Raw genomic sequence first — 11,733 nt, forward strand, 5'->3', positions numbered from 1 at the left:
CTGAATTGGATTCAAGCAGTGTCTGTTCACGGACTCCATTATATTTTGCAAACGAATGGCTAATATCTGTGTTACAAATCAGTAGGCCAAAAGCTGAGTAAGACAAAGAACCAAGGGAAAAGAAAAGGTTAAACTGTACTATAATCGGTTTGCAGCTAACTGTGCCTTAGTCTGTTTGTCTGGGGCAAAATTTCATCGTCTGCTGCCTTTCTCTTGCGGCTGTTGCTGCTGTTGTTTGTGGGGTTACTGCTTTCGTTGCTATTGCTGTCGATTTGCTGGTGTTGTTCCTGGTGATAGTGCTCCTTGCATCTGCTTTTCAGTATGTGGGGCTTTAGCTTGCTCATGTCTGATAGTCGTACTGGTTTTAGGAAAAACTCATCCGCCCCTTCCTCCAGGCATCTGATTCAGAATATCAAAAATCAGAAATGAGCGAGGGATTTTTCTTATGATCACAAAGAATGATATGCCACTAAGAAATAAAACTTTAAATAATCTTATTTCTTGTGTTTTTATCTTTACGTTTTCTTCCTACGTGAATCATATATATTGATATATGAGGAGTGAGGTGTTATTTTATTTGACTTCAGTGCCCTCTCGGTTTTTTTCTCTCCATTTGTGTATCATGCAACTAGAAATAGAATAAACCCGGACAAAGAAGAGTGGTGATAGTTGTTTGCACCAATAGCCTGTTTTATGGATACTGCAAAATAAAAGATCTACAAGATTGATTTGCATATCATTCCGTATCTTTTTAGTTATTTTACACCAAACTTGTCGAGATAGAATACTAGGACGGTGAGCTGTGTCATGTGTGGGGCTGTTCCTCTATTATACAAGACATGTGATCCCAAATCAATAACGATTCAGAGAGATCTCTGTATCCAGTTTAGTCCTAAACATACTCATTTTTCCTATGTCTTTATGCAAAAAACTAAAATTGACAATTTTCTAATCATGAAGCAAATTACTGAGCAAGAACAGGAATTGTTCATCAGTCATCCCTAATTGTTTGTTTTTCTTATACGATGATATTCTTTTCTTGCTTTCATTCTACTCAGCTATTCACTGATATTTTTGTACATGACATGAATCTGAACAATACTATAGATCCATAAGAGCGCTCACCTGTTGATCCTTGAAGGAATGTTCTCAGACGACATGATCACAACTGGGATATCTCTGAGAGATGACGATTCCTGATTGAACAAACCAAATATACACGTTGGTCGCTGTTGTCTTCAGCAGATCAACTCAACGGATCATACCAAGAAATCCTAGAGATAAACAAAGTAAATTACCTTGATCTTCTTGAGCAGATCATATCCTGTCATGCCGGGCATGCAATAGTCTGTAATGATCAGGTTCACCGCAACATCCTGATTATCCCACACATGAAGAAAACCAAATAGATCAACAACCTTTCTTCAGACTAGGAACACAACTACACATGATTTAACACATAGGAAGCCATCCTCATACCAGCTGGTCTGCATGAACAGAAACTGGACTTTCTTCATCATGGAGCCCCAGGAACTGGAGAGCCTTGCTCCCGGAATCAACAGTGGTAACTGCAGAAACAAAGCCAAACCTTCCATTAGATTCAGGGTCCCATAGCTACCAAGGTAAGAGGAGCAAAATTGCATCTTGCATATACTAGAATCTGGTGATACCTTGGAAAGAAGAGGTCTTGAGAAGCCTCTCGATGAGCTTCCTGTCTGGAAGGCTGTCATCCACAGCCAGGACATGGAACGGAGTCTCTGTGGCCACCGCCATGGAAGAAACAAGAGAGCAGAGTTGTGTGTGGTTTCCTGCTTGTGTTCTTGTGTCTGATGGGGGAGGAGGATGCTATGAGCAGCAGCAGAGAGGAAGAGCTGTAGAGGAAAGGCAGGTGGTGTGTGTGCTTGACATGAGAGGCCTTTGCTTGCTTTTTCAATGGTGTGGGTGTGGGTGTGGTTGAGTTCATATATATACAAGCATGTGGAAGGATTCCGGGAGATATGAGGGAAGAGGGAAAGTGAATAGAGAAAAGATATGTGATGACTGAGAAAATCCCACCTCACGGAAAGCAAGATCCTCGGCAGATTTGCTCCAAATCTTGCCAGGAATTGACTCCACGATAGAAATAGAATAGACCCGGCCACAACCAACAGCATCATCAGCCCCTCTGTATTCTGGAGCAGGCTAAAGGGTCCACCATTTTCTTCTGTCCCCTCGCCCTTTTCCTACTGCTATTGGGATTTGGCTTTGTTTTTCGGTTCCTGGGTTGTCCTCTTGTTAGCTGACCTGAAAGGATGAAAGATACGGATCATTTTGGCGATCTGGTAAAGCTTAGTTATGCAGGTGTTGCCTCCAGATTGTTTGTTTTTGTTTTGTATTTTCCTCTCTGTTGTTTGGAGTGGAGGTGTTGCCTCCAGTTTGCTGCATCGATTTTCTGTTACTGAACTAGTCTTTGGCCCCATTCACCTCTTGGATCACAACTAACCAGTCCGAGCATCAGCATGTGTAGTTAATATCACAAAAAAAGAAGAGTTAGAATCACAAATGACATGATAGATGATACATGCTCGCACCCCAATCAATATGCAAAATCTTTTGCTTATCTGCTGACGCGCTCAATCGTACCAGTAAATTCAGTATATCATGCAGAGTTGAGCGACCCACAGCTACGAATTGCATGCAGTAGTAATTTAAAATGCCAAGCAGCATAATCTTCTGATTTGAATCACACGGTTACTTGAGTGGATCACCTTCCGTTGGCACCACTGTCTGCCACACCAACCTCGAAATCCAGCTGATTTCCTCGGTTGTTACCAACTCTCCTCTGCCAAATCTCCGAGATGTTGCTGCTCGTGCACCACCAATGCGGATAGCAACGAGTTGTACTGCAGCTCCTGAGATATGGAGGAGAAAGAAGCAGCCACCCACCCGAATCCGGAGGCGTGGATTTTGGTGACGATATGATATCCCGTCCGTCGCTTTCGATCGAGCCCACCCAGCGATTGTCTCCAGCAGCAGCAGCAGCAGCTGTCGCGGTAACGGATGCGATCGCTTCGGTCTCCGCGACTGATCGCAGCGAAAGCCGGCGATACGCTCCGGGTTCCCCCCACTTGCCTCCTCGCGTCCCATTTCGCCTTCGCTTTCCTTGCAACTGCGGTTTCATAGCTGGCTCGCCCGGCGCTGTTTCTCGGAGCATCTACAAAAGACTTACTCCCTATATTACTGTATAGTACTCTCTAAATCTCGTTTATCTCCGACAAACTCCCTACACTTAATCCATATATTTCAACAGACTCCTCTCACTTCCCTCTCCTGTATCGCCGACATGTGATCCAACCCTTCATCTCCCTCCTTCCTCTCTCTCTCCTTTTTTTTTCTCTCTCCCTTTCCTGTTCACGCCGGTGAGGCAAACGCAGCACCCATGGCTCCGGACAAGACGCCGCTGCCCAACGTGGCTGAGGACTACGCCTTCACCCTCGCCAACAGCATCTCCTCTCCATCTACCTCTGCTGCTGAGCCCGCCACGCTCACGGAGGGCTACCAGCCGGCCCGATCGGAGAAGGGGGAGGGCAGTTCTCGGTTCTTCTAGCCCAAGATCGAGCAGCAGCGGCAGTCGCAAGTCCCTGCTGGACTGGGCGCTGGAGAGCCTCTTCACGGCTGACCCTGACAAGTACGTCCGCCTGGGGGACCTCATCGCGTCGCAGTGGCTATGCGGCGACATCCCGCTCCCCTACGACCCATCCTGTCACATGCGCCCGCCGCCGGACCGTCCCACCCAAAACGCCGCGGTGCGGCTGCTCCTGCTGTCGCGGACGCCGAAGCTGGGCAAGGGAGGTAGCGCGCAAAGCCGTCTGGCGATGCTGCACTCGCTGGCGCACACCGAGAGCTGGGCGGTCGACCTCTCCTGGGACATCGTGGCCCGTTTCGGCGCTCGGATGCAGATACCCCGCGAGTTCTTCGACGACTTCGTGCGCGTCGCGCAGGACGAGGGTTGGCACTGCATTGTGCTCTCAGCGTGGCTGCGGGAGCTGGGCTCGCACTATGGCGATCGCGGAAGTCGTCGGGGGAGGCGGATTAGGAGTTTGGTTGGTTCTCTATTTTTAGTTAGGATGGAGGGGATATTGAGAACCTCTAAATATAGAAAATTATATAAGATACTTGTTGGAGAGGATTTTTGAGATAAAATCTCTAAATTTAACTATAAGGAGTTATACGGGGCTTCTCTCGGAGATATTCTTGTGTGGCTTCAGCGGTAGCGCCAAGATGTAGAAGATTCTGAATCATCGTCGCATGGTGCATGGCATGGACTCAGGCTTCCTCGATTGTCACGGATTTCCATGTATTATCATCGATACGCCCCGTCATCCTCTGGTGTTCAAGGTGATCGATGCTTTTTGCTGGGGCGTCAGCTTCAGGAGAGACGAGATACTTAACAGGGACTATTCGTCTCGCCTGAACTGACAATTCGGTCATACAGCTTGTTGTGCCTGCGGTTCCTGAAGAACACAAATGATTCGCAAGCTACAACACAACACAATGAAATCCATGTGTAGTCTACTCAATCGCGTGAGAAAAAGAAACTACCCCGTCATGTGGCCACGAGTTGGGTATAAATAGATTGGGGGCCTATTATACATTACTTAGGGTCTCGTTAGCCACCATTCGCACTCAACCACCCATCCTCGGCGCATCCCTGATGCTCTCCAGCATCGTCTCTGACGCCAGCGAGCCCTCCCGTGAGTTCCTGCTCCCACCCCTCCTCTCTCGCACTTGCCCTGTCCCACCCTTCTCCTCCTCCATCTCTGGCAACGTCTTCGCCACCAGATCTACGCCCGTCGCCCCATGCTGCTACGCTAACCTGGTTTCTTCGAGATGTTTTCTTGACTCCTCCACCACCAGCACCGCCCACTGGCTATCCTCCGCTTCTCTCTAAGCAGCGGGATCCACCAGGAGTTGGGGCTTGAGCACCCCTACCCTGGGACACTTGAGAGTTCATCAAACCGTCGTATAATTTTTGGGTATGAAAGATGAATAAGAAGAAAAGAAGAGAAGGAGAAGGAGGAAGAAGAGGAGAAAAAGAAGAGAGAAAGAAGGAAGAAGAGAAGAGAGTCCCTGAGAAAGAAAAGTCCCGAAGAAAGAAGATAAGAGAGAGTTTCTCTACCTCTTAATTCTGGATCCACCATTATCTCTAAGCCGTGAGGTCACCTAATCCTCCAACCCTAACCTCGGCAACCTCAAAGCCTAACCTTGTTTGCCAGCGAGCGCTAGGATGGTGGTGACGGAGGTGTGCGAACGGGGTGTAACGACCCCTATGTGAAGTATAGTATTCCCCGAATAGATTGGCCTAAGGCGGACAGAAGTAGGCCGGAAACTGGGAAAATTACCAATCGGTCCCAACGTTTTTCCCATCCGCAGCTCAACTCTGGGCCCGAAAAATAGACCAGAGGAGAAGAAAGCTCGTCCGTTTCAGTGTGTTGATGAACGTATGTGCCGGAGGAGTGGCTGGGCCGCTCAAGGGGTTCCTTCTGCAGGGAATTCAGTTGGGCTTGAGGCTTTGGTCCGGTTAGGTAAGCAGTGGGCCATGCAAAGCCATACGATCAAGAAGCTAATAAAATTGCATGAGCAAAACCCAGTGAATCTCTCACAAGAGATTACCTCACTAGCCGTCCGTCTCGCCCTTCATTTTACCATTGGGCAAAAAACACTTTTTACATGAGCAAATTTACAATAACAACATTTCCAAGTGCTTTTAGAAAACACACTTCCTACATGTTAAGCATTATCAAGATTCTCGACGGGGGTTTGATTCAGGAGGGGTTCTTCGTCGTCAGCTTTAGAGAGACTTCGAAGGAGATAGGCCGATATGACGGAGGAAGCGTGCCATGTGCGGGAGTGGGGTGACAGGGCGCTGCTGGCCGCGAGAGGTAAAGGACAAACAGGAGGCTAGGGTGGAGAGGGAAAGTGCGAATCGACCTGGTTAGCGTAACAAGGGTGACAGACGCAAATCTGGCAACAGAAACCCAGTCAGAGACGACCGGGGGCAGGCACAAGGCGGGGCACGACGAGCGAGACAGACACGAGCGGGAGCTAGAATAGATGTATCTAACGGCTCACCACCGTCGTTGAGAGATTTTACAAAAATAGGCGTACGAAGAATAACATTTGCCTTTAGAAAAAGAAATTCAAATAGGTCCCATTCCCTGTTTCTTTTGACCGACAAAATTTCCTTACCCCTATTCACCAAGATGGCCATGCTGCCCCCATAGGCCCCTACATTGCCCTTTTAACCAAAGCAATATTGTTTTATTTTATCCATGATCCAACTCCCAACAACTTATATTAAACTCCAAAAATCTCCAATTAATTTCTTTTTTATAAAAGATTCTCAATTACTACAAGTAGCCCAAACATCCACCCTCCTCTAGGTGTCTAGATTCTCTGGCGCATCACTCCTCAATCTCACTCCCGGTACCGGACACGCGCACGCGCTCCACTCCCCACCCAACCAAAGCCAACGGCCACGGCCATGGACGCGAGCGCGCTGCTGCCGCCGCTCCTGGCCGCGGCCGCCGCCGTCCTGGTCGCCGCAGCGCTGAAATGGCTCAGCGCCGGGCGGCTGTCGAAGCAGGTGGCGGCGCGGCTGCCGCCGGGCAGCACGGGGCTGCCGCTGATCGGGGAGACGCTGCGACTCATCTCCGCGTACAAGACGCCCAACCCGGAGCCCTTCATCGACGCGCGCGTGGCCCGCCACGGCGGCATTTTCACCACCCACGTCTTCGGCGAGCGCACCGTCTTCTCCGCCGACCCGGCCTTCAACCGCCTCCTCCTCGCCGCCGAGGGCCGCACCGTCGACTGCAGCTACCCGTCCTCCATCGCCACGCTGCTGGGCGCCCACTCCCTGCTCCTCACGCGGGGCGCCGCGCACAAGCGCCTCCACTCCCTCACACTCACCCGCCTCGGCCGCCCCGCCTCGCCGCCGCTCCTGGCCCACATCGACCGCCTAGTCCTGGCCACCATGAGGGAGTGGGAGCCCGCCGCCACCGTCCGCCTTCTCGACGAGGCGAAAAAGATCACCTTTAACCTTACCGTCAAGCAGCTCGTCAACATCGAGCCAGGGCAGTGGACTGAGAGCCTCCGCCGCGAGTACGTCAAGCTCATCGACGGATTCTTCTCCATCCCATTCCCCTTCGCCTACCTCCTCCCTTTCACCACCTACGGCCAGGCCCTCAAGGTGCTCGTCCTTTTGCTTTCCTCTCCCCATTCCCCCCCCCCCCCTATTTAACATTGCATTTGCCCTGTGACAAATTGATGTGTGCGTTTAATGTATTTTTCACAATAAAGTTGCATTATTTGATTCGATTTAGGCGAGGAAGAAAGTGGCCGGGGCGCTGCGGGAGGTGATAAGGAAGAGGATGGACGAGAAGGTGGAAAATGGTGGCGCGAATGGGGGGGATGAAGACAAGAGGGAGAAGAAAGACATGGTGGAGGAGCTTCTTGAAGCAGCGGGTGGGAGCTTCTCAGTTGAGGAAATGGTGGACTTCTGCCTGTCTCTGCTGGTGGCTGGCTACGAGACGACGTCAGTGCTCATGACGCTTGCTGTGAAGTTCCTCACCGAGACACCCACTGCGCTGGCGCAGCTCAAGGTATGAATCAGAAGAAATTTGTTTGGTGATGGCAATTCCTTGTTGGAGTGTTCGGTTGAATACGCAATCCATGGGCACGTGTGGTAGTAGGTCGAATTCTAGTACAGCTTTTTTAATCCAGATAACAGTTTGTTCACTGCAAGGTTACTGTCCAATTTGCTTGCTTCTCTTTGAGCATCCTGCAATAGGTACTGATGATGTTGCCTATTCCTTATTTTATTGTAGTCTAAGAATGAAACTGCTATGAGTACAACTTTGTACTGATTTCTTCCTGAAACGTTTTATTATTGGTAATGCATAAAAATGCCTTATTTCTTCTCATTTTCTGTACTTGGAAGTGTGCCAAAGCTATCCAAACAGCCGAAAGTGAGAATCGTTAGCAACATCATAGTGGGACTGGATCTGAATTTTAACCACTTATGAGACCTTTGTTTTCAGTAATTTAAGCTACATAGTGGTACCTAGTTGGTCGAAATGTTTTTCTGCTTCAATTCATGTCCAAATATTTGCTGATTTTACAGGAAGAGCATGACAATATCAGAGGCATAAAAGGCAAAAACCAACCATTGAAATGGAGCGATTACAAGTCAATGCCATTTACGCAATGTGTAATGATTCTGAGGCCCTATGTTCTTCAAAGTTGCCTTTAGCTATACCATGCCAAAAACACAATGCCTTCTAGCGGTTTCATATTTATAAAATGTCTCTTGAAAAGAATATTTGAGCTTAGTTGAATTTTTTTACATTTTTGCAGGTGATAAACGAGACACTCCGTGTGGCCAACTTAATAAGTGGGGTATTCAGGCGAGCAAACACTGACATTCATTTTAAAGGTATTTCTGTAGAAACTATCCTCATGTTTTCCAAACTTCTTAATCTGGAAGATTCATTCGTTTATAACATTTTGTTTTTTTCATTAGACTACATTATTCCAAAGGGCTGTAAAATATTTGCTTCATTCCGAGCTGTGCACCTTAACAATGAACACTATGAGAATGCTCGAACCTTTGACCCTTGGAGATGGCAGGTGTTGCTACTGTTCTCATATTCCGTTTTGTATGGGCTTATGAAAGTAAAGTATAGGCCTGCAAAAATGCACATATGCATTATGCTTTATGGTTTTTGCGCAGAGCAAAAATAAACTTCAGAACGCGGTAGGGGCCAATTTGTTTACTCCCTTCGGTGGTGGACCTCGTCTGTGCCCAGGCTATGAGCTTGCCCGGGTTGTTGTCTCTGTTTTTCTCCATCATCTTGTAACGCGCTTTAGGTAAGACATCCGTATCTTTCAAGTTTCTACACTGTTTCCCAGCCACATGCTGTAGATAATCGTACCATGAAATTTCAATCTGTGTGTTGCAAACTGGATGCCACTCTGATTGAATTGTACCTCTTGACCAATGAATCTGCAGCTGGGAAGAAGCTGAGGAAGATAGGCTTGTCTTCTTTCCCACCACTCGAACTCTGAAAGGATACCCCATCAATCTCCGGCGTCGACCAGATTCGGTTTTCTGACCTCCAGTTTCCAGTTGCTCTGATCTTCAAAGCAAGATCAAGCATAGATGAAGGAAGAGGAAAACTTGTCGCTCGTAGTTAGTGTATTTTTCTCTCCTTTTTATACTTTCTCTATCTGTAATTTGGTACGGTACAGAAGTTAGCAAGCTCGTGTTGCTTGTAAAATGACCCAAACTGCCGTGCATACTGGTTACGGATAACATTTTGTCGTGTGTTTGGCTATTCTAAGATCTAGCAAAAATCGTGCCAGTCGTGTATATCCCGTCCTAAATGATGTGACGGAGTACAATTCTGTGGGCGATGCTGTTCTATCAGCAATTGGAAGGAGGTCACATGCCATCTCCACTACGAGATTGTTGACGATCTTTGTCAAGCACATCACTATCATCAACTGTTGTTAGTCTGTAAGATTATGTGTATCTTCCACTAAGTACAATTGTAACGTCCTATATTTCAACAAACTCGAATCGCTATCTACTCTCATTTAAACCTAACAAATCCAAAGAAATTTTGACAGAATTTTTCCTATATTTACTGCTTTCCTGAATAGCAAAAACGTATTTATCCTAAGCAAGATATTTATAAATGAAAAGTAGACATAACGGTCTAAAACTAGTACCTGACATAACTCACGGATCCGTTACAAACACCAAAAATAGCTACGAGCTGCATACTGACCAAGACAACCTGTTACAACGCTAAAGAGTTATAGATACAAACATAAAGTGTTTTAAGTGTGAACACTTGCCCTTAAGTGATGCTATTTCCCTTTCCGAGTATGTCACGAGCAGAGGCAACTAAAAACCAAATTAAACATAAGTGTGAGTAAAAATACTCCGTAAATACATATATGAAACCAGAAGAACGGACGCATCAACAACGTCAATGAAGAACGGAAAATATTGGGTTTCTTTTTCTTGAAAACAGCAAGAAGACAATAGTTTTCGTCGATACGGATCATCCTGAATTTTCTTTGCATTTACTGGTAAAGCCAAGTAAATGGGGCTAACATTCACTCATAGGATCATGAACATAAGAATCAAATTACCCGTAACACCGGACCATGAATGATAGATAAAAATGGAACAACTTGAAACTGGAATACTGACATAAACTCATTTTTGAACTTAAAACATATGAATATAGGAAAATTCAAATATTGAATAAACACAATTGAAAGGGATCAGCAAAACATTTGACAAGCAAAGCAAGCTAATCATAGGTTCGTCATGCACTTGCCTTAACCGTGGCGAGAAGTCGATCTCCCACCGCTAGCACCGACACTCCCAAAACTTAAGGAACAAGATCATACTCAGAAGTTGTCCCAAACGACCACGTGACTATACACGCTGGATATCGGAACTACTCTCTCTAGCCGAACCCCAAAATTCCCGATTATATCGTTTCTAGGAACTTGGCCAAACCACTAGGTCACTTGTTGATTGAGCCATAGCTTTAAATCCGCTTAACTAATGACTACCAATCAAAACGGCTAGAGCATCTACAAGGAATTTCCTATGACTTTGCTTCATAGCATTACACGACATCTCCCTCTAATTGAACCAAAATGGGTAGTTAAATTACTATGCTGACAGATACTTACCGGATGGCACACTTATTTAAATGTCTCTCCTTAACTGCTTATCCACTTGAATAAGATCGGCACCACTAGAACGATATTGACAAGTCTGCTGATTGCCGCTTTAAACACAAAGCCCAAACTAGCACCACACACATTTAGCTTTTCAACTAAGCCAATGAATACCGACCGGACTAACCATCCTTAAATCCGGTGACATAAACAACCATCAAATTCATCTATGAGCAACTAAGGACAACGAAAATGTTACCCTTGACATGTGGATCACGAACTAATGATAGATCCGACGAAAACCCTTTCTTCCTATTTTCCTCTTCTCTTTCTCCTTTTTCTCTATTGCTTCTTTCTCCTTTCTTTTCTTTCTTTCCTTCTCTGTTGCTTGCCTCCCTCTCTCACAGTAGCAGCATGGCGCAATAGTGCAGCTGAGGCACTGGACGGCGATGACGCGCGTGGTGAGGAGGTTGGCGTCGGCACGGTTAGCGGCACACCGACGAGCAGCAGGGGCGGTGCAACGGCTGGTGCACGAACAAGCAACGACGGCGGCGCGACATAATCGTGACGAGGGGCAGCGGTCGACACAAGCGACTGCGATGGTGACCGGAGGCGGGGTGGAGACAATGACGGCCAGAGTTGATGGCGTCGGTGGCTGGTGCAGTGAGTAGCGCGTCAGCGACGGTCTGCAGCGCGACAGTAGGGAAAACAGCGGCCCGGCGTGGGCAGAGCCGAACCGCGGCGGGAACGGCGACGCAGGGCTGTTGTGGATGGCGAGCTAGGGTTAGGGTTTGGGCTCGGGTGTGTGTGCACGTGTGGGTTCGCTCGGGATCGGGCTCAGCCCTTTTATGCGGCGGCTGGCCACTCGGTGGGTTGTGATATTATTTTTTCACTGGGATATTACAACAATGGAAAGATCGTATGCTCTATTCCAGTCTCCACAGGATACATCTATTGCAAAATTCATAATTGTAGACTTCCAATAGCATG

At 47.3% G+C, this 11,733-nt stretch overlaps 3 protein-coding genes across 4 annotated transcripts; 2 read left to right on the forward strand and 1 right to left on the reverse strand.

The window, feature by feature from the left end:
• Window positions 1-5: 5 nt before the first annotated feature.
• On the reverse strand, window positions 6-2,459 carry LOC133900548 (two-component response regulator ORR9-like). The gene is made up of 5 exons (XM_062341724.1): window positions 1,671-2,459; window positions 1,480-1,568; window positions 1,299-1,376; window positions 1,126-1,196; window positions 6-399 (listed from the first exon to the last, which is right to left on the reverse strand). The coding sequence occupies exons 1-5, from the start codon at window positions 1,771-1,773 to the stop codon at window positions 156-158; spliced, it is 585 nt and encodes a 194-aa protein (XP_062197708.1). The 5' UTR covers window positions 1,774-2,459; the 3' UTR covers window positions 6-155.
• An 821-nt stretch (window positions 2,460-3,280) lies between these two features.
• Window positions 3,281-4,175, forward strand: LOC133900294 (uncharacterized). Its single transcript, XM_062341390.1, has one exon. It carries the CDS (start codon window positions 3,747-3,749, stop codon window positions 4,173-4,175), a length of 429 nt encoding a protein of 142 aa, XP_062197374.1. The 5' UTR covers window positions 3,281-3,746.
• A 2,242-nt stretch (window positions 4,176-6,417) lies between these two features.
• LOC133900648 (cytochrome P450 90A4-like) lies at window positions 6,418-9,374 on the forward strand. 2 transcript variants are annotated; one of them, XM_062341843.1, is made up of 7 exons: window positions 6,420-7,228; window positions 7,362-7,640; window positions 8,162-8,248; window positions 8,395-8,473; window positions 8,561-8,667; window positions 8,771-8,907; window positions 9,050-9,374. In XM_062341843.1, exons 1-7 carry the CDS (start codon window positions 6,524-6,526, stop codon window positions 9,150-9,152), a joined length of 1,497 nt encoding a protein of 498 aa, XP_062197827.1. In that variant the 5' UTR covers window positions 6,420-6,523; the 3' UTR covers window positions 9,153-9,374. The 2 variants fall into 2 exon arrangements, with proteins under 2 accessions (XP_062197828.1, XP_062197827.1); XM_062341844.1 differs by lacking the exon at window positions 8,162-8,248 and having other exon boundaries at window positions 6,418-7,228.
• Window positions 9,375-11,733: the final 2,359 nt, after the last annotated feature.

This window comes from Phragmites australis, chromosome 19 (genome assembly GCF_958298935.1).
Source record: "Phragmites australis chromosome 19, lpPhrAust1.1, whole genome shotgun sequence".
Lineage (NCBI taxonomy): Eukaryota > Viridiplantae > Streptophyta > Magnoliopsida > Poales > Poaceae > Phragmites > Phragmites australis.

Bases quoted from the DNA above. Each gene is read 5' to 3' on its own strand.
- LOC133900548 (XM_062341724.1), bottom strand. From the start codon at position 1,773: ATGGCGGTGGCCACAGAGACTCCGTTCCATGTCCTGGCTGTGGATGAC. The intron at 1,569-1,670 runs GTATCACCAGAT...TTGTTTCTGCAG, and splicing joins CAAGACCTCTTCTTTCCAAG to TTACCACTGTTGATTCCGGG. The intron at 1,377-1,479 runs GTATGAGGATGG...TGGGATAATCAG, and splicing joins CTGTTCATGCAGACCAGCTG to GATGTTGCGGTGAACCTGAT.
- LOC133900648 (XM_062341843.1), top strand. From the start codon at position 6,524: ATGGACGCGAGCGCGCTGCTGCCGCCGCTCCTGGCCGCGGCCGCCGCC. The intron at 8,249-8,394 runs GTAATGATTCTG...ACATTTTTGCAG, and splicing joins CAATGCCATTTACGCAATGT to GTGATAAACGAGACACTCCG. The intron at 8,908-9,049 runs GTAAGACATCCG...ATGAATCTGCAG, and splicing joins CATCTTGTAACGCGCTTTAG to CTGGGAAGAAGCTGAGGAAG.
- LOC133900294 (XM_062341390.1), top strand. From the start codon at position 3,747: ATGCGCCCGCCGCCGGACCGTCCCACCCAAAACGCCGCGGTGCGGCTG.